This window comes from Mobula birostris, chromosome 3 (assembly GCF_030028105.1).
Source record: "Mobula birostris isolate sMobBir1 chromosome 3, sMobBir1.hap1, whole genome shotgun sequence".
Classification (NCBI taxonomy): domain Eukaryota; kingdom Metazoa; phylum Chordata; class Chondrichthyes; order Myliobatiformes; family Myliobatidae; genus Mobula; species Mobula birostris.
This window is the reverse complement of record NC_092372.1, coordinates 106,257,675-106,285,618: the sequence shown is the minus strand read 5'-3', so window position 1 is coordinate 106,285,618 and position 27,944 is coordinate 106,257,675. Positions and strand designations below refer to the sequence as shown.

General features: G+C 40.9%; 1 protein-coding gene across 2 annotated transcripts in view; it reads right to left on the bottom strand.

The window, feature by feature from the left end:
• prss12 (serine protease 12) overlaps nucleotides 1–27,944 on the bottom strand; it is a 160,582-nt gene that overhangs the window by 50,265 nt on the left and 82,373 nt on the right. For both annotated transcript variants that reach the window (XM_072253175.1, XM_072253176.1), the window contains exons 5-8: nucleotides 15,892–16,070; nucleotides 14,801–14,942; nucleotides 7,807–8,009; nucleotides 1,613–1,754 (exon numbers count right to left, since the gene is read on the bottom strand). In XM_072253175.1, the coding sequence (XP_072109276.1) occupies nucleotides 1,613–1,754; nucleotides 7,807–8,009; nucleotides 14,801–14,942; nucleotides 15,892–16,070 (666 nt within the window). The remainder of the gene's footprint in view (nucleotides 1–1,612; nucleotides 1,755–7,806; nucleotides 8,010–14,800; nucleotides 14,943–15,891; nucleotides 16,071–27,944) is intronic.

Here is a 27,944-nt window from a genome sequence, read left to right as displayed (position 1 = left end):
AATTTCTCTGTGTTTTATTAATTTAGATATTTAATGGTTGAGTCATGTTGCAACAACAACCTGACACTCAACGTCAGCAAGACCAAGTAACTGATTATGGGTTCAAGGAAGGGAGAGCATGTACCTGTCCTCATTGAGCAGTCAGTGGTGAAAAGGGTGAACAGCTTTGAGTTCCAAGGCATTATCTTTCCTGGGTCCAAACACTGATGCAATTACAAAGAAGACACACAGGCAGCTCCATTTTGTTTGGCGTTTGAGGAGATCTGTCACCAAGGATCCTTTCAAATGTTCATGGATGTGCAGAATGGTGGAAAGTGTTCTGACATAGGATCACAAAATGCTGCAGACTGTTGCAGGCTCAGCCAGGCTCATCACAGACACAACATCCCCACCATCAAGGACATCTTTAAGGGGCAGTGCCTCGAGAAGATGGCATCCATCATTAAGGGGCCATAACCATCCAGACACGCCCTCTACTCATTGTTTCAATAAGAAAGGAGCCTGAAAACCCAACCTCAATGACACAGAAACCACATCTACCCCATCACCATCAGTTTCCATGAAACTGTGAATTATTATTCCTTTTTTGCACTATTTATTTACAGTGCATTGTAATTTAAAGAAAAATATTTTAGACATACAACACAGTAACAGGTTCTCCAGGTTCAATGAGCCTGCAGCACCCAAATATACCCATTAGCCCAGTAATCCGTACATCTTTGGAATGGGGGAGGAAGCCAGAGCCCCTAGAGGAAATCCAAGTGGTCACGGGGAGGATGGATGCACAAACTCCTTACAGGACAGCGGAGGAATTTATGACATTACATAGACCTGCTGCCACAGAACAACAAATTTCACTTCATGTAAGACAATATACAAAATGTGATGTTGTTTCTGATTTAAATAGCCACAAATGCTGTAATTTTTTTGGCTTAAACAATATGGTAAAGACTAAACAAACTACTTCAGAACAATTGGTGAAAGAATGATTGATGACCAGAATACCAGGCATAATTCTACTTCTCTTCTTCAAAATGGTGCCACGTGATCTTTAACATTCAGCTTACAGAGCAGATGTTGCATCAACCAAAAGACAGCATTGTACTCCCAGAGTGTACACTTGTGGTAAACTCTGGAATGACATTTGGATGCAAAGCCTCCGGAGGAAGAATAAGGATGAGTCACTGAACAACAGCTGGCACATATAGATGCTTATTTCCTAGGGATTTAGTTAATGTTTTGCTGAAGATATGTTGAATTATCAGGAAAATCCCCATGGAAGATCCAAGTTCTGAATTTTTTAATTTCCTCTTTCATTTTTATGCACTGAATTTTATTGTTTTGATGTTTATGCATGTTTCAAAATAAAGAAGAATTTAAGAAACACTAGTTTGCACGTTACTTTGGTTTCATTTTCTATCTGTTCGAACATTCAAATCACAACGGGAGTTCTAGAAGAAAATTCAATGCCTCTTAAAAATTTCTCTGGCTATCATGGGCAATGATGATGTAATTTTTTTGCTTAAACAACTAGCTGGGAAAATGTTTTAGGTTAGTTTGAATGGCTCCCTTGACATTTATAGCAACTGTCTCTGATCTTGTTGTTACTTACTTGTATCCCAGCTGACGGCAGACCACAGCGGCGTCCTTGTCAGTCCATCCATCATCACAAATGGTTCCCCACTGGCCATTGATAAAAATTTCAACACGTCCTTCTTTCTTATTCTCACCATCCATCAGTCTGATAGGAGGACCTGTAAGACAGCAAGTGCATAAGTGAGCCAAGATTTAAAAACAGCATGAGCCTGAAACTCTGACTGAATCTTAAACATGTTTCTGGTTGAATTGCCAAGTGAGGATCACAGAAGAGTTTGGTGAAATAATGGCCATCTTCCACAGCCACTGTGGGGGCCTGGATAATGATATGAAGATGGGGAGAGTGCGGGGCAGCATATCTTCCATGATTAGCAACTTTCAATTACAAATCTCACTATCTGAAGGATGATGTTCAAGACTCCTTTAAGGACTCAGAATTTTTACAGAAAGCAGAATTAATTCAAGCTGAGACAAATTAGTTAAACCAGAGTTCTATGTGAGAAATCTTCAAGATGTTCACTGTCATAGATTCAGCCACACCAACCCGCTATCTGCAGTAGCTCAGGCCTCCGTCAGAAGGGTATGGGCACAAGCTACCAAAAAAAAGTCGTACTTTGGGGCAGAGTCTGGATCTGTTCCTTTCTGCTTCACTCCCACCAACTCTGGAAAATGTCCCACCTGATTATTTTTGCAATTATGCTCACCACTCTGAGTCTTGTGCACAGGCAAAAGTATTATTCAACATTTCCAGTGCAAATTAACATTCACAAAAAATATATCATAGGAAATTATTCAAAAAGTCCTGAGGCAAAGTTATCAGTTGACCTTACCTCAATAAAGAGAATAGAACCAAATGTCATCCTCGAATATTTTACATATCTCCATGACAGCACTGGAAAACCTTAGTTTGTGGATAAACTGTTTATTAAAGACATTTCCTTAGGGGGTGATGTCTCTGAAGATCACTTGGAATATTGTGTACATTGACCAGAATCTTCATGAGCTTTTTATTGCTCCTCTCCCCACTGCACTCTCTGTCTTCTTCATGGCTATAGGAACATGTGTACAGTATAAGTGAGTTTGCCTTTAAGAGCTAACTTCTTTCTCTGGTGCCTAGGGAGCAATGCAACAGGAAGTCCTGTCTGTATTCTTGGAGATTTATTTTAACACTTGCTTCTGAGTCTAAACCACCTGAATGTCATTTCTGAAGTAGGTCAACAGTTGATTGAGAATTGAAAAAAAAGATGGAGCATGAGAGTAAACTTATAAAGAACATAAAAGTAGATGCAATAAATTCTTCAAGTATGTACAGTAATAAGGAAAAAAAGATTAATGAAGGAAAATATAGGTCTCTTCCAGTTAGAAACATAAGAATGTAAGGGCAACCAACAGATCCAAAGTTCAAAGTTCAAAGTAAAATTTATTATCAGAGTACATACACGTCACCACATACAACCCTGAGATTCTTTTTCTGCAGGCATGCTTAGCAAATCTATAAAACAGCAACTGCAAGCTATAAACATCAGGAACTGTTAACTGTAAACAAACTGCGCAAATGCAGAGATAAATAAATAAATAGCAATAAATAATGAACATGAAATAGCAAATAATAGAGTCATTAAATGAGCGTAGCTAACCCATTCTGTTCAAGATCCTGTTGGTTGAGGTGTAGTAAATGTTCTTGAACCTGGTGGTGCAAGTCCTGAGGCACTTGTACTTCCGCCTGATGGCAGCACCGACAAAAGAGTATGGCCTGGTAGAGAACTTAAACAAATACCTTGGTTCTATCTAACCAAAGAACACAAATAATCTCCCAATGAATTATGGAATTAAGTGTGTAATAAACAAAATAGAACATCATGATTAGTTTAAAAAGTGCTGAAAAACACAATGCCAATAAATCCAAAGAATGTGATAAGCTACATCTAGAATACTAAAGGATGTAACCAGGAAGAGCTCAAAGCTCTCCGTCTCTTTCTGGACACCAGACCCAACCAGTTCCCCTTTACCACCACCCTCCTCCGCCTAGCGGAACTTGTCCTCACTCTAAATAATTTCTCCTTTGGCTCCTCCCACTTCCTTTAAACAAAAGATGTAGCCATGGGCACTTGCGTGGGTCCCAGCTATACCTGCCTGTTTGTTGGCTACATGGAACAGTCCAAGTTCCAAGCCTACACTGGTGACCATCCCGCACTTTTCCTATGCTACATCAATGACTGCATTGGTGCTGCTTCCTGTACCCGTACTGAACTCGTCGATTTCATCCATTTTGCCTCCAACTTCCACTCTGCCTTCAAATTCACCTGATCCAATTCCGACACTTCCCTTCCCTTTCCTGATCTCATTGTCTCTATCTCTGGAGACATCTTATCCACCAAAGTCTATTATAAGCCAATGGACTCTCACAAATACCTGGACTATAACTCATCTCACCCTGCTACTTGTAAAAACGTCATCCACTTCTCTCAATTCCTCCGTCTCCAACGCATCTGCTCTCAGGATGAGACTTTTCATTCTAGAATGAAGGAGATGTCCCCCTTTTTCAAAGAAAGGGTCTTCCCTTCCTCTACCATCAATGCTGCCCTCAACCATATCTCTTCCATATCACACACGTCTACTGTCACCCCACTTTCTCGCCACCCTATCGGGGATCATGTTCTTTTTATCCTCACCTACCACCCCGAAACTTCCGCCACCTCCAATTGGATTGCACCACCAGACACGCCTTTCCCCGCTCCCCCCACTTCCTGCTTTCCGCAGGCATCGCTCCCTACATGATTCATTTGTCCATTCGTCCATCCCCACAGATCTCATTTTGGGCACTTATCCTTGCAAGCGGAACAATTGCTACACCTGCCCTACACCTCCTCCCTCACTACCATTCAGAGTCCCAAACAGTCCTTCCAGATGAGGCGACAATTCACTTGTGAGTCTGTTGGGGCCATATACTGTGTTCAGTGCTCCTGGTGTAGCCTCCTGTATAATGGTGAGACCTAACATAGATTGGGAGACCACTTCACCGAGCATCTACCCTCTGTCTGCCAGAACAAGTGTGATTTCCCAGTGGCCACCAATTTTAATTCCACTTCCTATTCCCATTCTGATATGTCCATCCATGGTCTCCTCCACAGTCGTGTTAAGGCCACAGTTTTAGGTTGGAGGAACAACATCTTACAGTATATCTCGTTTGGGTAGCCTCCAACCTGATGGCATAAACATCGATTTCTCAAAATTCCAGTAATGTCTCCACCCACCCCTCTTCACCATTTCCCATCCCCTTGTCCCTCTCTCATGTTACATCCTTGTCTGCCCCTCGCCTCCCTCTGGTGCTCCTCCCCCTCTTTTTCTTTCTTCTATGACCTTCTGTCTCTTTCACCAATCAGCTTGCTAGCTCTTTGCTTCATCCCTCCCCTTCCAAGTTTCACTATCTCCTGGTGTTTCTCTCTCCCCTCCCCCCACTTTTCAATTCTACTCCTCCGCTTTTTTTCTACAGTCCTACCGAAGGGTTTCGGCCCGAAACGTCGACTGTGCTTTTTTCCATAGATGTTGCCTGGCCTGCTGAGTTCCTCCAGCATTTTGTGAGTGTTGTTGGAATGAATTCTAGGTCTTCTTTCTGTCGTTCTCCTTGTCATTGCTAACAATCCCCAATGCTTTCTAACATTTATACAGTTTTGCTACAAATTAACAGTATGCTCTCAAATTCACCTGGTCCATTACTGACAACTCTCTCCCCTTTCTCGATCTCTCTGTCTCTAGAGACAGTTTATCTACTGATGACTAGTACAAACCTATGTAGTCTCACAGCTACCTGGACTATTCCTCTTTCCACCCTGTTACTTGTAAAAACGCCATCCCCTTCTCTTAATTCCCCTTTCTCCGGTGCATCTGCTCTCAGGATGAGGCTTTTCATTCCAGAATGAAGAAGATGGCCTCCTTCTTCAAAGAAAGGGGCTTCCCTTCCTCCACTATCAACACTGTCCTCAACTGCATCTCTTCCACTTCACACACGTTTGCTGTCAATCTATCCTCCCACCACCCTACCAGGGATAGGGTTCCCCTTGTCCTCATCTACCACCCCACCAGCCTCTGTGTCCAGCACATGATTCTCCGCAACTTTCACCATCTCCAACGGGATCCCACTACCAAGCACATCTTTCCCTTCCACCTACCCTCCCACCCACTTTCTACTGTCTGCAGGGATCGCTCTCTACATGACTCCGTTGTCCATTTGTCCCTCCCCACTGATCTCCCTCCTGGCACTTATCCTTGCAAGTGGAACAAGTGCCCCTACAGTGCCTCCCTCACTACCATTCAGGGCCCTGAACAGTCCTTCCAGGTGAGGCAATACTTCACCCGTGAGTCTATAGTGGTCATATAGTGTGTTCAGTGTTCCTGGGGTGACCTCCTGTATATTGGCGACACCCAATGTAGATTAGGAGACTGTTTCATCGAGCACCTATGCTCCGTCTGCCAGAAAAAGCAGGATCTCCCAGTGGCCACCCATTTTAATTCCACTTCCCATTTCCATATGCCTATCCATGGCTTGCTCCACTGTTATGTTGAGGCCACACTTAGGTTGGAGGAACAACACCTTATATTCCATCTTGGTAGCCTCCAAGCTGAAGACATAAACACTAATTTTGTGAACTTCCGGTAATGCCCACTACCTCTTCATCATTCCCCATCGCCTTTTCCCTCTCTTGTCTTACCTCCTTACCTGCCTATTAACTCCCTCTGGTGCTCCTCCCCACTTTTCCTTCTTCCATTGCCTTCAGTCCTCTTCTACCTTCTCCAGCCCTGTACCTCTTTCACCACTCAACTTCCCAGCTCTTTTCTTCATCCCCCCACCTTCAGGTTTCACCTATCACCTTGTGTTTCTCTCTCCCCTCCCCCACCCCACCTTTTAAATCTACTCCTCAGCTATTTTTCTCCAGTTCTGCCGAAGGGACTCAGCATGAAACGTTGAGTGTACTCTTTTCCATAGATGCTGCCTGGCCTGCTGAGTTCCTCCAGCATTTTGTGTGTGTTGCTAAGATTCCAGCATCTGTAGATTTTCTCTTGTTTAACCATGGAAATGATAGTATTGATTGCCATCATCCAACACTCAATAGATTATGGAATTGTTCCTGCAGAATAGAGGCTCCCAAGTTAAGGAGTTAAGTATATATACTTAACTTATTTACTAAAGCCCTTTATAGGTATTTACTTATTGTAATGTAGTGTTTTTCCTATATCTATCATGTATTGCATTTTACTGCCACCACAAAGTTAACAAATTTCATGACATATTCCGGTGATATTAAACCTGATTCTGAAATACAGCGAAGAACAACGGTAGCAGGAATATTGTTAAAGTCCACCATTATAAAGGAAATGGTAACAGAACTCTGGCCACATTATGTATGGGATTAGGAAAAGTCAACAAAGATTTATGAAAAGGCTATCATGTTTGAGAAACCTACTGGAATTTCTGAGATGTGACTGGTAAAATTGATAAAGGAGAAAAAGAGGAAGTAGTATATTTGGATTTTCAGAAACCTTTTGGAAAGATCCCTCATAGAAATTTGTGAGTAAAATTAAAGCACATTTGACTGGTTTGGACTAAATACTAGCTGATGGTCAAGTATAAATGGAACTTTCTCGGGGTGGCAGGCATGAACAACTTATGGGATAGCACAGTGATCAGTGCTTGGGCTTCAATTATTGACAGAGTATATCAATGATTTGGCAGAGGAAAATGAATGCAATATTTCTAAAATTGTCAATTGATAGTTCTGTGGAGCATTGCACTCAACAGATGCTGTCAGTGGGGCTGTTAGAAATCAAGGAAATAGGAAAAGGTGTAGGCCTAATAATCTCTGAACCAGCACACCACCCAATACAAAGACAGCTGATCCCTAACTCATTCAAATCGATTCCATATTCCACCCAGTCCTCATATTCATTAATTCCTTAGTCTCGGACTTGAATATAGTCAACATCTTTCACCTAAAATATACAATCCTTGTGATAATTTTTTGTTACCTTAGTCCAAATTAAATCCCATATCTTTTATTGAAGTATGTAACATTTACTGGTGTGTAAACTGAAACATTTTATGGTGTTGCAAGAAATACACAGAAAACAGGGCTTTTGTCCTCGGAACTTTTGAGTCAAGCTGTCAATTGTAGAACTGTAAACAGTGCTGAGACTCTCCTAAGCAATGCTCACCGAAGGGGATTTCTTGGATGTCGTTTGCAGCAGTGAATGTGCAGATGACAGTTACATCCTCTTGGTGACTGCAGTCATGTTGACCCCAATCACTTCTAGGGCACAAAATTAGTGATGACTCCTGACCAGAACAATTGACATCATCCAGGTGAATAGGTCCAGAGCCACGTTCAAATTGACCCACCAGAGGCTCCTGTGAGTACCTGTGAAAGCAGGAAAACACAACTGCATCACTGCAAGCCTGTTGAGAAGTTGAGAATTTGGAGGATCTTGGGTCAATTTCCAAATGCTGAACCATAAAGAAACCACATCCATTTGAAGCTTATCTTGGCAATCCAGGAACACAGCTTTAAGAATGGTCCAGTTGAGTGAGGCTTTTAAATGGCAGAATCAAATCAGAAGGTAAATCACATAGTACATTCACTGCAATATTAATGAAAGATGATCATATCAGTTAGAAGTTGAGCAATCTAGACCAAGAAGGCCTTGTTTTCGATTCTGGCCTCTTTTGAGTTACCCAGTCTTGCCTGATGTGCAACAAATGGCCTTAGTGCAATCTATGTACCAAGGAATATAAACTTTGTTTTCTTATTCCTATACGGTACCTAAAAACATTTCCGCCAATTCTGCATGCAAACCTGACCGTCAGTCTAATGTGCTGGTACTTTCAATCAATAGATTATTGATGTGAACTGTCAGTCACATATCGTTAATTTCCACTCAGAGATGACACCGGAAGAATTCTTAAAACTATCTGCTATTAGTGCTTCAGCCAATTAGCAATAAATCCTGCTCATCTGACCTGAAACATCTAGCAGTTGAGTGTCATCCATTTTATCTGCCAAGAGCATTTTTCACCATCATCCTGGTAGTGGTGTACATTCCACCACTGGCCAACGTCAGGCAGGCACTGGAGAAGCAGAGCAGCATGATCAGCAGTCACAAAACAGTGTATACAAATGCCTTCCATATCATTGTGGGGGATTTCAACCAGGCAACTTGAGAGAGTCTCTGACCAACTATCACCAACATATCACCTGTGGAACCAAAGGAGCCAATAGAATTGACTACTGTTACATCGCCATCAAGAATGTTGTAGGTAGAATTTCAGGTGGTGACAAGAGGGCATACAGGAGTGAGATATGCCAACGAGTGGAATGGTACTGCAGCAAAAACCTGGCACTCAACGTCAGTAAGATGAAAGAGCTGATTGTGGACTTCAGGAAGGGTAAGATGAAGGAGCACATATCAATCCTCATAGAGGGATCAGAAGTGGAGAGAGTGAGCAGCTTCAAATTCCTCGGTGTCAAGATCTCTTGAGGATCTAACCTGGTCCCAACATACCGATGTACAGGTGTCCCCTGCTTTTCGAACGTTTGCTTTACGAAACCTCACTGTTACAAAAGACCTACATTAGTTCACCAGCAACTTTGATGTGTGTTGCTTGAATTTCCAGCATCTGCAGCATTCCTGTTGTTTACCTACATTAGTTCCCTGTTTTCGCTAACAGAAGGTGTTTTCACGGTTACAAAAAAAGGCAGCGTGTGAAAAAATCAGCGCGCGCCCCGAACAGCTGCTCCTCCCCTGGATTTGGAACGGCATTCTCGTTGGCATCGCTTAAACACGTGCCTGTGAGCAGTCATTAGCAAGGCGAGTGCTAAGGTATCGGAAAAGCCTAAAAGAGCTTGTAAGGGTGTTAATTAAGCGTTTCAATCGTGGTGAACGAAGTAAGGACAAAGTGAGTTTGGTTTGTGGAAGTTGACGAAGATGATGCTGAAGAGGTTTTGGCATCTCATGATCAAGAACTGATAGATGAAGAGCTGATGCAATTGGAAGAGGAAAAGATAACAATTGAAACCAAATGCAGTAGCGAACGGACCGAAAGTGAAGTTATCCAGGAACTGAGCGTGAAGCAACTGCGTGAGAACTTCGCTGCAATGATAAAGTACGAGATTAATTTTGAAAGGGTACGTCGGTTTACGGCATATTTGCAAGATGGTTTGAGTGCTTACAAAGAACTGTATGATAGAAAAATGCGCGAGGCTCAGCAGTCAAGCATACTGTCGTTTTTCAAGCCTTCCACGTCAGCCACAGCAGACAACGAACCTTGACCTTCGACATCAAGGCGGGCAGTCATAGGAGAAGATGAGCTGCCTGCCCTAATGGAAACAGACGACGATGAGATGACACCCCAGTGTCCCACCACCCCAACCTCCAGGCCGCGGACAGATACCCATTCGCGGAGAATGCAGCGGTAGCCAGGAGCCACACAGCACATCTTTAAGAAAAAAGCCGAAATAAACATGCTAATTAATTAGGTGCCGCCCGGCACGTAACTGTCGGCCCAGATCAGAGGCGATGCAATCGGCAATCGGGGGAAATCTGTAGTCATAAAGAAGGCAAGACAGCGGCTATACTTTATTAGGAGTTTGAAGAGATTTGGTAGGTCATCAAATACACTCAAAAACTTCTATAGTTGTACCGTGGAGAGCATTCTGACAGGCTGCATCACTGTCTGGTATGGAGGGGCTACTGCACAGGACCAAAAGAAGCTGCAGAAGGTTGTAAATCTAGTCAGCTCCATCTTGGTCACTAGCCTACGAAGTACCCAGGACATCTTCAGGGAGCGTCCATTATTAAGGACCTACAGCACCCAGGGCATGCTCTTTTCTCACTGTTACCATCAGGTAGAAGATACAGAAGCCTGAAGGCACACACTCAGCAATTCAGGAACAGCTTCTTCCCCTCTGCCATCTGATTCCTAAATGGACATTGAAGCTTTGGACACTATCTCACTTTTTTTTAATATACAGTATTTCTGTTTTTTGCACATTTAAAAAAATCTATTCAATATACGTAATTGATTTACTTGTTTATTTATTGTTACATTTTATTTTATTTATTATTATTATTATTTTCTCTGCTAGATTATGTATGGCATTGAACTGCTGCTGCTAAGTTAACAAATTTCACGTCACATGCCGCTGATAATAAACCTGATTCTGATTGTCATTCTGAATGCTTACTGTGCCATCCCACGCCCGTACTTTGGAAAGTTCAATCACCTGGCTGTACTTTTACTTCCAGCATACGGAGAGAGACTGAGGATTGCAGCACCTGTGGTGAGGAGCACCAAGGGGATTTGGAGGAGCGCTTACAGGATGGCTTTGAGTCAGTGATCTGGATAACATTCATCTTTGAATCTGAGTGAACATGCCACCAATGCCACCGACTTCATCAAGACCTGAGTGGATGAGTGTGTGCCTTCAAGAATATACCAGACTTACCCAAGCCAAAACCAGGGTGAACAAAGAAATTCACAGTCTTCTGCAGTGTAAACCTGTGGTGATCAAGACTGATGATCCAGAATTATAATAGAAATCCAGGTACGACCAACAGAAAGCTATTTTAAGAGTGAAAGAACAATTCCGATTGAAATTAGATTGGGGCAGGAAACTGTGAATGAACAGCTTCTAACTAGTGTCAGTCGAACGTACTTGTGTTACTGTTAGCCGCCACATCATGCTTAGTGTGAACAGTTTTCAAATAGCATCAGTTGTGTATGGTTGTGTTCAAGAACTGATGATCTTTGTCACCGATAGTTGGTAAGAAATAAGCAGTAAGACAATTCAGAACCGTTTTGCTCACTGCAGTTTCAAGCATTCAAGCTTGGACATTCCAGAAACGACCAGGAGTGAAAATGAAATGATTTCACTACTTCAACAAGTTTGGAACTATTAAGTATTTGAAGGTATCGACAATCATATTGAATGTTACAATGAAAATGAACTTCTGATCCCTCTATGAGGGTGCAATTGTCGATAGCATTATTTGAACTGGTTTTGTTCTGGGCTGATTTTGTTCATCACACACACTGGATGAATTTCTCAGTTGATAACTATTAGGAACTAAAACACAGTGTTATAGCACTGTAGTACTATTAGTAGTGTTCTAATTTGTTCTGTGTTCCTTTAAAAAACATAATTTGTTACTCAATTTGTCTTTTTTATTCCTTCTTTACTATTTCCATGAAACTTCAGCTAACTGGTACAGCTGCTTAACTGGGCCAAAATATACTGGTCCTGACATGTCCCAATTAACCAGAATCCACTGTATATATTTCTTAATGTTATTTACAGCATTTTAAAATTATATATTGCACTGTATTGCTACAGTAAAGCAACACATTTCACTACATATGCCGAGAATATTAAACCTGATTCTGATTCTGAGAATTGGGAAGAATGAAAAGGGTGTAGCATAAAAATTCAGCCAGCAATAGGAATGGGACATAGTATTCGTTGAGACTCTTCAGCCACTCAGCAGGATCATTAACTCCACTTTCCTGGACAGCAGTTTTGTTCCCTTGATGTCCAAAATTCCATTAACCATTTATCAAAATAGAGTCATAGTGTAATACACAATTGAAGGAGGGTTTTCTGTCAATCGTCCATGCCAACAAGAATGCCTATTGAAGTTGGTCTCATTTGCCTCTATCACTCAAGTCTGTCTAAAGCTTTTCAATCAAGTACATGTCCAAGTGTATTTTAAATGTTGTAATTGTACATGCCTCTGCAACCTTCTCCGGCAGCTCATTTCAAATATCTACCATCTTCTGTGTGAAAAAGTTGCTCTCTGAAATCTTTCCATTCTCCCCTTAAATCTGTGTTCTTTAGTTTTAGGCACCCCAACTCTGGAGGAAAAGACTGTAAACATCCACTTATCTATACCCCTCATGATTTTATCTACCTCTAATAGTTCACCCCTCAGCTTTCTACACTCCAGGAAAAAGGGTCCCAGCCTATCAAACATCTCCTTATAATTCCAATCCCAGCAACATCCTTGTGAATCTTTTTTTCACCCTTTCCTGGTTAATGGCATTCATTATGCTAACCAGAACTGTGCACAGTACTCTATGTCATTGTCATCATCATCACTATGTGCTGTGTTGTATGACATTGGCGATCATGGTTTTTAATCTGTGAGGGATTGTTGCCCCCCTCCACACTATTGTTCTTAGTCTTTTCTCTATCCATGCCCGTAAATGTTCTTGGCAAAATTATTCTACAGAAGTGGTTTGCCATCGCCTTCTTCTGGGCAGTGTCTTTCTTTACAAGATGGGTATCGATGCTCTTCAGAGATTGTCTGTCTGGAATCAGTGGTTGCATAACCAGGACTTGTGATAGGCACCAACTGCTCAAACAACCATCGACCACCTGCTCCCATGGCTTCATGTGACCCTGATTGGGGGGGGGGGAGGGGGGAGGAGGGGTTAAGCATTTGTAACACCTTGGCAAGGGTGACCTGCAGGCTAGTGGAGGGTAGGAGTGCCTTACATCCTAATGGCACCCTAAAGTACTCCATGTAGGCTCACCAGTAACAAGTCATCCCAATTCCTGTACTCAATACCCTGACTGATGAAGGCAAACATGTCAATTGTCTTCTCTACCACCCTTCTACGTGTGTCTATGTACCTGTAGATTTGGTTCTCTCTGTACTAAAACACTGTCCAGGGCCTAACCCTTTACTTCTTAAATCTGCCCCAGTATAACTTTCCAAAATGTAGTTGTTTGAGTTAAATTCCATCTGCCATTCCTTAGTCCATCCACTTCCTCAATGGATTTAATTCTTGTTGTAATCCTAGAAAACCTTTTTCACTATCCACACACCATCATTTTTGGTGTCATCTGCAATCCAGGTTAATGACGTCATCCAAATCATTAATATAGATGACAAACAACGGTGGACCTAGCACTGATCCCTTTGGCATATCTTTAAACATAGGCCTCTAATCTTCTACTACCATCCTCTACTTCCAACCAGTTACCAGCAGAGGCAGTATGGTAGCACAGCATCAGCATTTGGGGTTCAGTTCCCACCACTGTCTGTAGGAAGCCTGTATGTTCTCCCTGTAACCATGTGGGTTCCTCCAAGTGCTCTGGATTCCTCCCATATTCCAAAGACAATTGAGTTTGTATGTTGTGGGCACATCCTCAGATCATTGATGCAAATGGTGTATTCGCTGTATGTTTCAATGTTTTTATGTACATGTGACAGATAAAGCTAGTCTTTAAGCCAATTTTGTATTCAGTTGGGCATCTCACCCTGAATCCCATCTGATCTAACCTATCAAACAATCTCATGAATTGACAATGCCAAAGATACCCCACCTCTGAATGAAAAAAATACTCATCGTGGTCCAAGGTAGACAGTCCAACTTCTTTACTTCCCATCCAGGGAATAACCCCTCAGAAGCTATACTGCTTTATGCATCTTTTAAAAGAGAGTTAGCATTTCTGGTCAAAGGGGCCTCATTGGCACTGATTTCACACTGATCTAACTGAAAAAATAATAGACATCCTCATTGCTCCGATGAAGATTTTTTTTGACATGAAACATCAAATCTATTTTTCTTTCCATAGATACTTCCTGAGTGTTTCTAGCATTTTCTATTTTCATTTCATAATTCCAGCATTTTTATTATTTAAACTCAAAAATGAGTTTCTTATTCCTACATTATGTTTTCAGTCAATTAACCAATCTACAATTTATGATACTACATTATCTCCAATTCCATGCAGCCTAATGTTGTGCAGCACTGTATCAAGCACCTCTTGAAAATTCAAGTTTTCCTCTTGTTAGGTTTTGTAATTCTTAATGACAATTATGGACCATAAAATATTATACCTACATCACCTGCTAACCACAGTTAAAAATAGCAGTTCCAATTAAATTTAATTGAGCAACCTTATCTGTTAACTTGCTTTAATATTCACGGTTCATTCAAATCTAGCATTCCTGTTGTGTGATTCCCCACGTGAAGCCTTTGACTATATTATATGCAGGAAAGCAAATGCCATTTTCACACTGAATTAATTAAAAAAACAAAATGATGCCACATCCTCAGTATGGTTTTAATTTTCCATCTAACTCTCAGCTTTCTGTTTTCTTTTCATTTGATGGGCAAGCTGCTGATGAAAAACTCCTAGAGTACCTGAATCCCAGCTGCTGGCAAACTACTTGGGCATTCTGCTCTGTCCAGCCATCGTCACAGACCGTTCCCCACTGGCCACTATAAAATACCTCCAGCCGTCCTTCGTGGCTGCCCTCTCCTCCAACCAGGCGTAGTGCACCGTCTGAACAAGACAAAAATGGCCGAGTATGAGGATACATGGCTGACAACAGAAGTGGCAAAGCATTGTTCTGTAATGGCATTAATATGATTTCCAGCATCAACTGGAATATAATCATGCCATTACGGAAACTGAAAGATTTATTTTACAAAATGTACTAATAGTCAAGGAAAACTTGTTAGGTATCATCTTTAATACTGAGTCCTACCAATGAATTCACTGGGGGCTTGCAGTTTTAAAGCTGTAGATTTTCTCCTCTGGAATATCAGGTTTGTTACAATTGATGCATTTCATTCACTCTGTCCAAGAGGTCTCCAAATGACCATTGGAAACAGATGTTGTATACATATGGGAGGCTATCTGTTACATTCACGAACTTTTATTGCCTAATGCATGGACAAAGGATTCCTTCATGTATTTGATTAATACAAAAGAAATTAATCTTTCTCCTTCCACAATGAATTCACAAGTCAGAAATTAAGAACAACAGCAACCTTTCAGGCATTTCATATTCGACATTGTTAGAGATAATTTCACATTCTGTACTGGAATTGAAATACACCCACATGTTAATGCTTTCCAACTGCTGCTGTGGGATGTTTCCTTTCAGAATTCTGTGCCAATTTATCACAATCTGCTCTTTTCTATCAAAAGTGAAAAATCCAGGAACTAAACATGGTATACAAAACATTGCCCTGGAATCATATATGTTTACCTAATCCTAGGCCTAGAACACATATTTTTCTCCTACCATACCACAGGGACTTACCACCATACCATTTTAAAAATGATTTTATCCTATCTATGTACAGAAAATAAAACAGAATTGAATTTAAACTGTACAACAATACACATGCTGAAAAATAACTCGTAAACCTCCATTCAATATATGGCTATCCATTTTTCTAATTACTGTGTAATTATAATTGTATTATTTTGGTGTAATACCTACCCCTGAGAGGATTGCAGGATACACCTGCATCTTCCTTGTGCCCACAGTTGTGCTCTCCCCACAAACTCTTGGGACACTGGTCTATAGACAGTTCATTGCCTGTACACTGCACATCATCCAGCAATATTGGACCGGATCCTTCTCCAAAAAATGCTAATCTGTGTGCCTTGGCCGGAGTACTGCGGTGATAGAGATACAAATAGCAAATAAGTATTCAAAATATGCAATATGGTTCCATTATTTTTCTTACTTTAGCTATCAGATATCCTGAGAGATATCCCTACAGTGCTTCAATGTTACAGTGGCAAAGACATTATCACTGTCTTTTAATCTAATCCTAAACTGTTGATACCAAGCAAGAGATTACGGTCTCTCTTTGACAGAGAAGTATCATAACTTGGATCAGTGCAGAAAAATCTGTGACAAAATTTCATTCTGTCCTTTTCCTATCCTATCCTGATCTTGTCAGGACTGCACAGCTAGGCACCTCTCAGTCTCCACCTAGCTAATAGGAATCACCTGACACATGACCTGCAGCCTATTTAAACCCAGTCCTCATCCACAGCTCCTGGTCACTCATCAAACCAGCCTTTCTCAACCAATTACTCTAAGTCTTCAGTTATCTTGTTGTATGTGGTATTTAGTAACTGTTCTGTCCTATTTTGTGGTCCCTTGTGGCTTGTTATCCTGCAGGTAATTACTGAAGTTATCATTCGTCGCCGAATTGTCTCTGCTGCTCTGCATTTGGGTCAAGCCTCCAGTAAAATTCCTGACAGAATCAGTGAACCCTCCACTGACCCAGCAGAGGTTACTTGCCTAAAGGAACTCATCTGTTGACATAAGTATATGATCCAGGAGCAGGAAAACAATGACCATCTACCTGTCACTCTCCTGATATAGCAACCCTGTGAAGTCACCCTCCTCCCTCAGAGTTCTGGATTCTGGTCCCTGATCATGTCGACGGATCCCCAGCCCAATGCCATAACTTCCTGTGCACCTTGCATTTTGAGCTCCATCCATCTCTGTGTCTTACATACTGAGTTAAGATGACTGGGTTATCTTGGTCTCTTGACTGGGTAAGCTCTGACCTGGGTTGTCACTAAGTGGGACAAGAAGACTCCCTACAACAAATATGAGGATTTCACCTCTGAGATGTGCCTGGTTTTCAAACCACTGGAAAGTGGAAAGGGGGGTAGCAGGTCAGAGATTTTGCCTGTATCAAAGCTTGGTGCTAAATTACACCATGGAATTCAGCACTCTCACTGGAATGCAGAAGCCCGGTTGGCCCATTACCATCTGCAGCTTGGACTTTCGACTGAGCCTATCTCTAACCCTTTCTACATCACATCAGTTGAGGGATGTCTCTTGGGATCTGGGCCGGTCAGGCCCTCATATGGCCTGTGCACATGAGGATCAGAGAGCACTGTGAATTCATCAAATTCCTCCTGATCGACTCGCATAACACTCCTCTCATCTTGGGTTAGTGCTGGTTATCCACTCACAACCCTCACTTTGCCTGGTCATCTGGTTTACTGCTGAGTTGGGGCACCACTTCTACCTGAGGTCGTCTGGCCTCCCTTTCCAGTCTTGAATACCTACATTGCTGAAGCATTACAGCATAGCTTCATTCGAGCATCCCAGTCCCCAGCCAACGCTGGATTCTTCTGTGACAAAAAGAAAGGTGGGGTTCTCTGTTCCTGCATCAACTAACATAGACTCAACAAAATCGCCATTTAAGAACTGTTACCCTCTCCCCTTGATTCAAAACTCCCAATGGATCCAGATCTTCACCAAACTGGATCTACCAAGTGGGTACAACCCGATTTGCATCCACCAGGGGACGAGTGGAAGGTGGCATTTTTAACTCCGAATAATTGGTGATGCCAGTTGAATTTTCCAACAGTCCAGTCATTTTTCATGCCTTCATTAACAAAATCGTTCAAGGCATGCTACCCAGGTATGTGTTCATCTACCTTACTGACATCCTTATCTTCTCCAAGGATTTCCAATATCACATCTGTCACATCTATTCAGTCCTTCAGCATCTCCTCGAAAACCAACTGTACTGTGAGTAAGAAAAATGCCAGTTTCACAGCCCAGTCATTTCCTTCCTGGGTTAAATTCTTTCTCCCCAAGGCATAACCATGGACCCAGAGAAAGTGTGTGCCATCACTGAATGGACCTGACAACGTTAGCTCAAACAACTAGAGCACTTCTTGAATTTCTGCAAATTCTACTGCTATTTCATCTGATACTACAGCCAAATCGCCATTCCTCTCATCTCCCTGACTAACCTCAGGAATAACATGGTCTGCTGTCGTAGAGCTAGAGATGCATCAATGCCGCGCCCATTCTGCACCCTTCCAGTCCCTTTGTGGCAGAGGCGGATGTATCTGATGTGGCTGCTGAGGCCATCCTCTCCCAGTGAGGACTGTATGGGAATACACCCTTGTGCCTTCTCGCGTAAGTTCAACTCTACACAATGCTGTTATGGAGTAGGAGACATGGAGTTATTCACCATTAACTAGACCCTGGAGGATTGCAGACATTGGCTGATGGGAAACACCAAGCCCTTCCTGATCTGGACTGAGCACCAGAACCCCATATCCGTACAAAAGACCCACCAACTCGTCCCACATTAGGCTCATTGGGTCCTTTTCTTTGAGCAATTCAACTTCACCATTTCCTACCAAACCAGCCCCAAGAACACCAAGATGGATGCCCTATCACAATATTTCGACCAGCTAAAATGGAGATAGACCCTCAGCCCATCATTCCATCCCTCAGGATCCTTGCATTGATCATCTGGGACCTTGAAATCCAGAACCACCAGGCCAGACAGCATGAGCCTGCTCCAGCTGATACCCTTGACAAGTAAGTGCATGTTTGTGCCAGCAGCTGTGCACTCTGAGGCACTCCGCTGGGCCCACTCCTTACCTCTTCTGTCCAACCAGGTGCACGCTGGACTCTGGATTTTCTGCAAAGCTGGTTCTATTGGCCCACCATCATCACTGTCTGCCCTCAAAGTGCCCAGTCCAATTCTTCCAATCAGTGGTACTCTGGGCTCCTGTCTGCCTATCGGCCCCTCGACACCTGTATTCCATCAGCACCACAGATTTCATCACTGTTTAGTCACCTTCTGAAGGGGCTACGGTGATCCTAGCTGCCAACCATGCCTACTGCCACCAAACCAACCACCGGCGGCACCCAGCCAGATGACTCCAGGCTGGGGACCATGTCTGACTCTCTCTACCCAACCCATGCCCCTGTGCACCAACCCCCGCAAGCTCCAGTCTCCACCTTCCACTCAAGTCCAAATCATCCCCTGCAGCCTACTCAAGCCCAGCTCTCATGCAACCAACCAGCCTCAACCAGTTGCTCCTATCTGTCAGTTACCTGATTGCCTGTTGTGTTTAATACCTACTCTCTCTAGTTTTGTGGTCCCTCATGGTCTGTTATTTTACAGTTGATTATTAAAGTTATTGCTCTGCTGCTTTGCTTTTGAGTCAAGCCTCCACTACATTTCCCGACAGATCCAAAGAAAAAAAATTCAGGTGACGTAGAAGGGCAAGAATTTCCTATGCATCTTTTGTAACTCTGCCCACTCCTATCAAGCCAACTGCTCATTCTGGTGTAATTCTTCTTTTACTCTGAAAAAATCCATCAGTTCTGCTGGTCAAATAGTACAAACAGTCAGCCTTGCTATGAAAGTGGATTCCTCAAATTTACATTAAAGAGATTGGATGATTTTAAGAAAACAAAATAACTGTATACATAAACATTCACTTTATGTAATTACTTATGTGGCCAGAATTTTCCAGCAAGGCTTCTGTAACTTCTAAGCCACAAAATCTCAATCACTGAGGCAATTCAAATCAAGCCAATGTTTCATTATAGGGGACACAAGTGGACTACAGTACATCATAGTGACTGGGAAAGTTTGTTATTATGGTTGTACATCAGGGATTTATTTCCTCGGAAGCAGACAAAATGCACCTTATGGAAGAAATAATTAAAAATAAATAAGATTGAGATGCTTGAGCTTGTCAGTATCCAATTATTCAGGTAATTATCACCTTCCCTCATCCAATCCATTCTTAGCATATATAAGGGTCTTTTCCTCGACATGCTGAGAAACTGGGAGATCACCTTTGAATATCAGTATTAAAATTTCTAGAAACATTGACAATTTGGAATATTATCCTTTCAAACAGTAATTTATTGCCTACAGGGCCCTTCAATCCTCAGCTCCTCTGGATCTGTAAGATGTATAATGTGCCTTGTAAACTTGTTTGCTGCCATCATGTGGCCTTGTTGATAACTTACCAGAGAGTTTTGATGATTATCCATGTTCAACACCTACTGAGGGGTGGTAATGTAAAATTATTCACTAAATCTGTTCAGAAAGTATTTGCTGAGTTTTTCCATGACCTTTGCAAAAAATTCTTACACATACATGAGGTTATATGAATTTATGTGCAATGTGCTTGGTTAGAGTGTTCTTGGACAGTAACATCAGTGAGACTCAGATTAGATTATGAATTGGCTTTAAATATTATGTGAATATGGACAAAGCTCTAACCCATCATTTTATATTAGAAACTGAACAGAGGGAATATTTCAAAATTCAAGATTTTCAGGCAACAGCTTTTTCCCTTCAGCCATCCAAATTCTGAATGGACATTGAACCCATGAACACTGCCTCACTTCTTTTTAATTTCTATTTCGCACTACTTGTCTAACAGTTTATATATACACACACACACACACACACACACACACACACACACAGGTTTCCCCCACCATCCGAAGGTAGAGTGTTCCTATGAAACGGTTCGTAAGCCAAAATGTCGTAAAGCGAAGAAGCAATTACCATTTATTTATATGGGAAAATTTTGTGAGCGTTCGCAGACCCAAAAATAACCTGCCAAATCATGCCAAATAACACATAAAACCTAAAATAACAGTAATATATAGTAAAAGCAGGAATGATATGATAAATACACAGCCTATATAAAGTAGAAATACTTTTCCACAATCATTACTGAACTGTTCTCCGTAGCGAAAATCTCACGCAAGCGCCGTCGGTAGAAAATCTCACGCAAGCGCTATTGGCAAGAACACTCTCTCCAGTAACTTTTTAAGCTATGAAGCTGCCAAATCATACCAAATAACAAGTAAAAATACACAGCCAATATAAAGTAGAAATAATGTATGTACAGTGTAGTATCACCTATGGGAATTAGGAAGATAGCTTGCCAAGCACATCGATAATGGTGTGTTAGACTGAGTCGTCGCAGGTTGGGTGGTGCAGTGGCCCCCACCCTCCAGGCCGCCGAGCGATACATTGCCACGAGGCACGCAGGGGTCTAGCGGTGGCCGGGAGGCACACAGCACATCTTTAAGAAAAAAGCCGAAACAAACATGCTAATTAATTAGGTGCCGCCCGACACATAATTGTCAGCACAGATCAGAGGCGATTGCCGATTTCATCATCCCTGATCTGGGCTGACAATTATGTATTGGCGGCACCTAATTAATTAGCATATTTATTTCGGCTTTTTTCTTAAAGATGTGCTAGGTGTCTCCCGGCTACTGTTGCATTCTCCGCGAATCGGTATCTGTCCGTGGCCTGGGGGTTGGGGTGGTGGGACACTGGGGTGTCATCTCATCATCTATTTCCATTAGAACAGGCAGCTCATCTCCTATGACTGCCCGTCTCGATGTCGACGTCGGGGTTCATCATCTGCTGTGGCTGATGTGGAAAGCTTGCTTGACTGCTGAGCCTCGTGCATTTTTCTATCACACAGTTCTTTGGAAGGACTCAAACCATCCTGCAAATATCTCCTAAACTGACATACCCTTTCAAAATTAAAGTCGTACTTTATCATTACTGATTTGGTTTTGATTGTTATCCTTTTTTCTTCCAATTGCATCAGCTCTTCATCTGTCAGTTCTTGGTCATGGGATACCAAAACCTCTTCAACATCATGTTCATCAGCTTCCACAAGCCAAACTCACTTAGTCTTTACTTCGCTCACCACGATCGAAACGCTTAATTATGTCTAGTTTTACGCTGAGTGTAACACCCTTACCAGCTCTTTCAGGCTTTTCCGATACCTTAGAGCTCATCTTGCAAATGGCTGCTCACAGGCTCGTGTTTAAGCAATGCTGGCGAGAATCCGGGGGAAACAAAAAAATGCCACGACATATACCAGTAATATTAAACCTGGTTCCCTGATTCTGATTCTGGTTCTGATTCATCCAAATTTATGTGGTTGTTGTTTTATATTCATATGGAAGTATTTAGCTCTTACAGAGAATGCCGAGATGTCTATGAATTTATGCAGAAAATAATAAGCAGTTGAATGTGTTGGGTTCTCAGCAGGAAAAAAGTCATGCCTGACCTTGCTGTTTTCATAACCTATTCTGCTTAGTTGCTTGGTAATGCTTATGTGTGAATTCAAGCCCTTCACAGGATCCCAACTAACTTTAGTGAGTCCATTGTTACCAAAGGAAATCAGTTCAATTTAAAAGGAGGCAGAAACATCTTAAAATGTTATTAAAGCTTGGCAAGACTTTCCATGGGTCAGGTTACTGAAATATTAATTAAATGCACAGAAAGTGTAAGGTCACATTCCTCCTCCCTCCAGTTTCCACTAGAGTGAGGTTTCCACATTATTTCAGGATACAAGTGTTTCCTATCCTGTTAGTCTTTGGGGAATGGCTGCAGGGAGAAAGAGAAATTAGGTACCTCCATGATATCCATGTGTTGGTCATTAAAGGATGGGCAAACTATGACCCTGTAGGTGGTAGGAAAGAGGAATCCAAGTTGACTATGTAAAGGCTAATCCTCTTGATATGATGTCTCATGCAGAGGGAAATCCTTCTTAGTTTGTTACTGAACTCAAGTGGTTCTGTACAAAGAACAGTAAAAAGAGTTGGGGTAAAGTCAGCCAAGGCAATTATTACCCTTTTCCAAAGTATTTGAAGTGTCCATAAAATGTCAAAACAATAAAGTATGAGATCATGGATAAGTCAGCATTATTTTGATTTTGATGAACTTTGGAGTGTATTAAATAAGACAGGGATAATTAGGAGATCTATGATGAATCTGTGAAGGATAGGTTCTGTTTGATTAGCTATACCTGTTTTATTCTTTTGAGAAAATCAAAAGGGTACACACAAGAGATTCTGCAATGGCTGGAAATCCAGAGCAACATACAAGAAATGCTGCAGGGGCTCAGTATGCCAGGCAGCATCAGGTCCTGATGAAGGCTCTTGGCCTGAAATGTCAACTTTTTATTTCCCTCCATAAATGCTGCTGGATCTGCTGAGTTCCTCCAACATTTTGTGTGTGTTAATCAGAAGAGTACGTTTTGACCTTGTAGGATGTTGTGAAGCTGATGTCAGTGAGTCAGCAGCCTTTTTCCACTCTATCAGATATTAATTTAATTTAAATCACTGGGGATAAAAATTGATAATATAAAACAGACCAGCAGCTTGATCTCACTCATTTTATACAACTCCACAAGCAAACTCTATCCCAAAACTATCCACAGATAAAGGGCACACAATTCTACATTGTAATGCAAGAGTTTACATGCTTTGTGAAAAAAAAATTATTTTCCATGAACTTTCCTTTTCCCCAGTATCCCACTCCAGTCATTCCCTAACTCTTCACAAGTTTTCCATCACCATCCCATAACCCTATATTCTTCCTGTGCTGCTCCAGTCTTTAATGCAGCCCAGTTTTGCTCTACCATTCACTGTTTCTCATATGACCCTCTCCTCTACACAGAGCTCCATCTTCTTCAGAAGTCATTTCCCACCAATTCCCCCGAACCTTATCAACACTTTCTGCTGTGACAAGAGATTATAAATGAAGACTTCTGAGCACATTTCTATTGTCTGCTGTCTTTGCCAACTTGTTTTGTCTTGGGCCTCATGGACAACCTGGAGACCAGCAATATTACAGCTGACTAATATTTGACACTTACAGCAGTGTCATTTTAACATGGTTTAATGTACTTTAGAATTTCTAGCTGAAAGAATATAGGTGGGGTTTAAAGAAATAATTTGATAGATTATTACATAAAAGTCTTGAAGTTGGAATTTCCTGTGGAGCCTGAAATATTTTGAAAAAAACTTAAATGTAAAGGAAGGGTACTTGCTGGGAAGTACTCAGACATTCAGTATACCTACTTTTCCTTTAAGAAAATAATTTTCCAGGGATCATTAACTGCCTTTCTGAACAGATGGAAAATTGGACAATAAAACAGTATTTTCACGGACATAATTGTTTGTGTTACTAAAAAATGTTAGCTGGCACAAGGATGACAATATTCCAGCATGATATCTACATTTTGTTACATTATCCAGTCTCCAAAATTTCCATTGATGTCTTACATTCAAGTCTAGAGACCTATATAAAGGATTTTTTAAAAATCTCTGTCTGGCCAACTGGGGACAGATTAAGCTGTCAGTAATATTCTTTTCTCAGTATATACAGGATTTGAACATCAGGGCTGGGTGATTGAAAAAAACAATTCTTTAGTTCATTCTGCCAGAAATGTTCCCTCCTACTGCTAAGGGGAATGAAGAGTTTCAGTTCACAGATGCAATTATTGGAATTCTATTATTTGCAAGGAGCTTGCTTCTGACAAGTTCCTTTCTTAAACCGCTTCCCCCTGAATGAGAAGCATCCCCATCATTTGCAGTGCTCTAGCTAATAGGCCAACTGAGAAATGGTAAATGTCTCTACCAAAGATATTTAAGATCAGCATCGTTGTTTTGGGAATCATTATTGAATCAGTACAACTTGCACCTTATGTGTGAGGATTTCAGCAACATCCAGCAGTAGCAGGCAGCTGAAACATGGATTGAGCAGATAGTTCATCTATACTTCCCAGCTGGGTGCTGCCATGATGAGTGGGAGAATGCTTTTTGTTTGACGAGGGTGGAGCAGAATTATAGATATTTGACATCTGGACACTGCCAACAATGATGGTCTATCACTAATGTGCAGGACTGAAGTTGACTTGCTGCTGTTTTGTTTTGCCAGCATCCAGGTCGTCCTCAAACTCCAATAACTGATGACTGATCTCCAGATAGAGGTAAATGTAACCCAGGCAAAAATGATTTTAACAAAATTGCATTTAGTCTTCCATTTTCTTCAAATTTATTATTTTTCAGAAAATGCCCCTGATGAGGTCGAGAAGACTACTTCATTAACAAGTCAAAATTGATCCAAATGGGTAACAAAGTTTTTCTTTTCCCTTTGAATTGGCTGAATGAAGGAAGGTGAACCAATGACAATGAAGTTAGGTGATAAAATCTCCAAGACTAATCTACTTTAAATACATATTCCAAATAGCAAGTATATTTTCATCTGAAATATGAATTCAACAATTGATTTACATGCAATCTTCTTGATACACCAGCAGAATAATATTTATCACAAATGAGGTTATTTTCAGAGTAAGAGCTTACTTTGCTTTTGTAATGATGGGAAAAGTCCATTATAACTTGTAACAACTTGTAAAGCTCTGCTATTGTTCTATCAGTTTCTTCTAATTAAACCCTCAGTGGGTACGTCTGTTGAGATTTTGTGTTGCCTATATGCAAATGGCTAAGGATAAGTTAGTCAGGCCAAACCTCTGGGCTTCTGAATGCACTGGACTTAGTAAAGAATCATCCAAATTATTAGCAACATAAACATACAAAAATTCTGCAGATATTGGAAATCCAAAGCAACACACAAAAAATGCTGGAGGAACTCTGCAGGTCAGGCAGCAACCATGGAAGTGAACAAACAGCTGACATTTCAGGTGATACCCTTCTTCGGGATTATTATTCTTTGATGGCCTTAAATAATGGAACTGGATCAAAGAGGAGGGTAGGATTTCTTTACAAAGATGAGAATAATTAAGCCTTTTGAAGTTTTCATTGTTACCACGTTTGAGGTCTCCTGCTGCTGCAGCCCAAGATTTAAAGTGGTGCGTGTTCAGAGATGTTCTTCTGCAGATAACTGGTGTAATGCCTGGTTATCTGAGTTACTGTCACCCTCCTGTCTGCTTGAACTAATCTGACCATTCTGTTCTGATTTCTCTCATTAATGAGGCATTGTTGGCCACAACACTGCTGCTTACTGGATTCTCACACCATTCTTTGTAAACTCTAGAGATTGTTGTGCATAAAAATCCCAAGGGATCAGCAGTTTCTGAGATATTCAAATCACCCTATCTTGCACCAATAATCACTCCAAGGTCAAAGTCACTTAGATCACATTTCTTCCCCATGGGTGAGATAACACTTTTACTGTTCTGAGTGTAACATTTTGTGTGTGAACTATGTTCAGTAGTGTTGTAACTGAGAAATGTTTTGAAATGACAATGTGATATTGAGTTATTTTGAAATAGAAAATAGACTAGGTATAAAAACATATGGATTGTAAACCTGTTGTATACAGGTCAGGAGTTTTTCGTATAAGTTTTTGAATTGACTTTCTGTGGATGATCAACTATTTCATCCAACGAAACAAGAAACAAGATGGTGAGCCTGCCAAGGTCAAAGAACCAGCATGGGAATGAAATGTTTCAAGATGCAGAAGATTTAATATGCTTGGTTGAGTAAGGTTATTTTCATTTGAAGGATCTGAATTTGATTTTCTGCAAGAACTGATTATTTTTGCGAAGACTTTGATAAATAACTGAATGAGATTTACTTTGTTTAAATGTTGTGATGTTGGAGAATTGTCGCGAAAGGAGTTGAGGTGTATAGATATGTAAGTTTTGAAATTGAATTTGTAACCATGCTGACTTCAACTGAAACTGAAGTTATCCATAATATTTAAGAATAGGAATTCAATTAGTTTTCTAACTTACCATGAATTTAAAAAAATAGGAAAGGTTAGTCTGTAAATCTTTAAATAGGGAGTAACACTAGATCAAATTAGAGAAATTAGAGTAACAAAGATTATTCTAATGAATATCACTGATTGGTCTGAAAAACAACCAAACCTCTTAACCATGTCTGCATGCTTTTATACACTGAGTTGCTGCCACACAATTGGCTGGTTAGATATTTGTATTAATGAGCAGGTGTACAGATGCACCTGTATTGAAATAATGTTGTTCAATTTTTGCATTTGAATTCTTCAGAATTCCAATGAAATTCTTTTGCCTAATAGGTTTAAAAGCTTTTGTCTTCTATAAGACAAGGGAATTTTATTTAAATCTACTTGTGTTTCTTATTTATCACACAGAATTTTCTATCTTTTCCTTCTGATAGAGACTTGTAATAAAAGCTAAGTTCATAGACTTCAAATAAATTAGTTCACAATCTTCATACAATCTCTCTGATACTCCAACAGAATCATATTTCACAAAACGAATTACTTCCAGAGTGACCATTCATTGTGTTATTGTGATAAAGGAAACAATTCAATATGAAGGTAACTATGACATTTTATTTTTGCCTTAAGGTGAAACTGTTCTTTTCATTCTTCAATATCTTAATGTACTTTTATCAATGTTATGTTGAAATCTTGTGAAGGGCACACTGTAATGCAGGAAAATGAGTCGTAGACAGCAAAACTGCAAGCAAGTAGATCTTTTTTTAATTTAAGAAGCTAACACTTCAATTAACTGTGAACTTTGGGTGAACTCTTTGGCAAATGAAAATGATAGCATACATTAACGTGTTTGGAATGTTCATATAATATGAAACAACTTCAGTTATTTCTACTTTAAATATGTAAGTGCATCTAAAATGTTTCTGCATTAAAACTACTATGAAGAAAACAAGTGAGATTTTACTCTGGACAATATTTTTTTGACAGACATTCTTTACACACATTGTGTTACTTCAAATGAACAGCAAAGGAACAGCAAAGTCCTGACGAAGGGTCTCGGCCCGAAACATCGACTGTACCGCTTCCTAGAGATGCTGCCTGGCCTGCTGTGTTCACCAGCAACTTTGATGTGTGTTGCTTGAGCAAAGGAACAAACTAGTTTGTCCACCTAAGCTGTTCTACCCATCTAGGTCTCCAG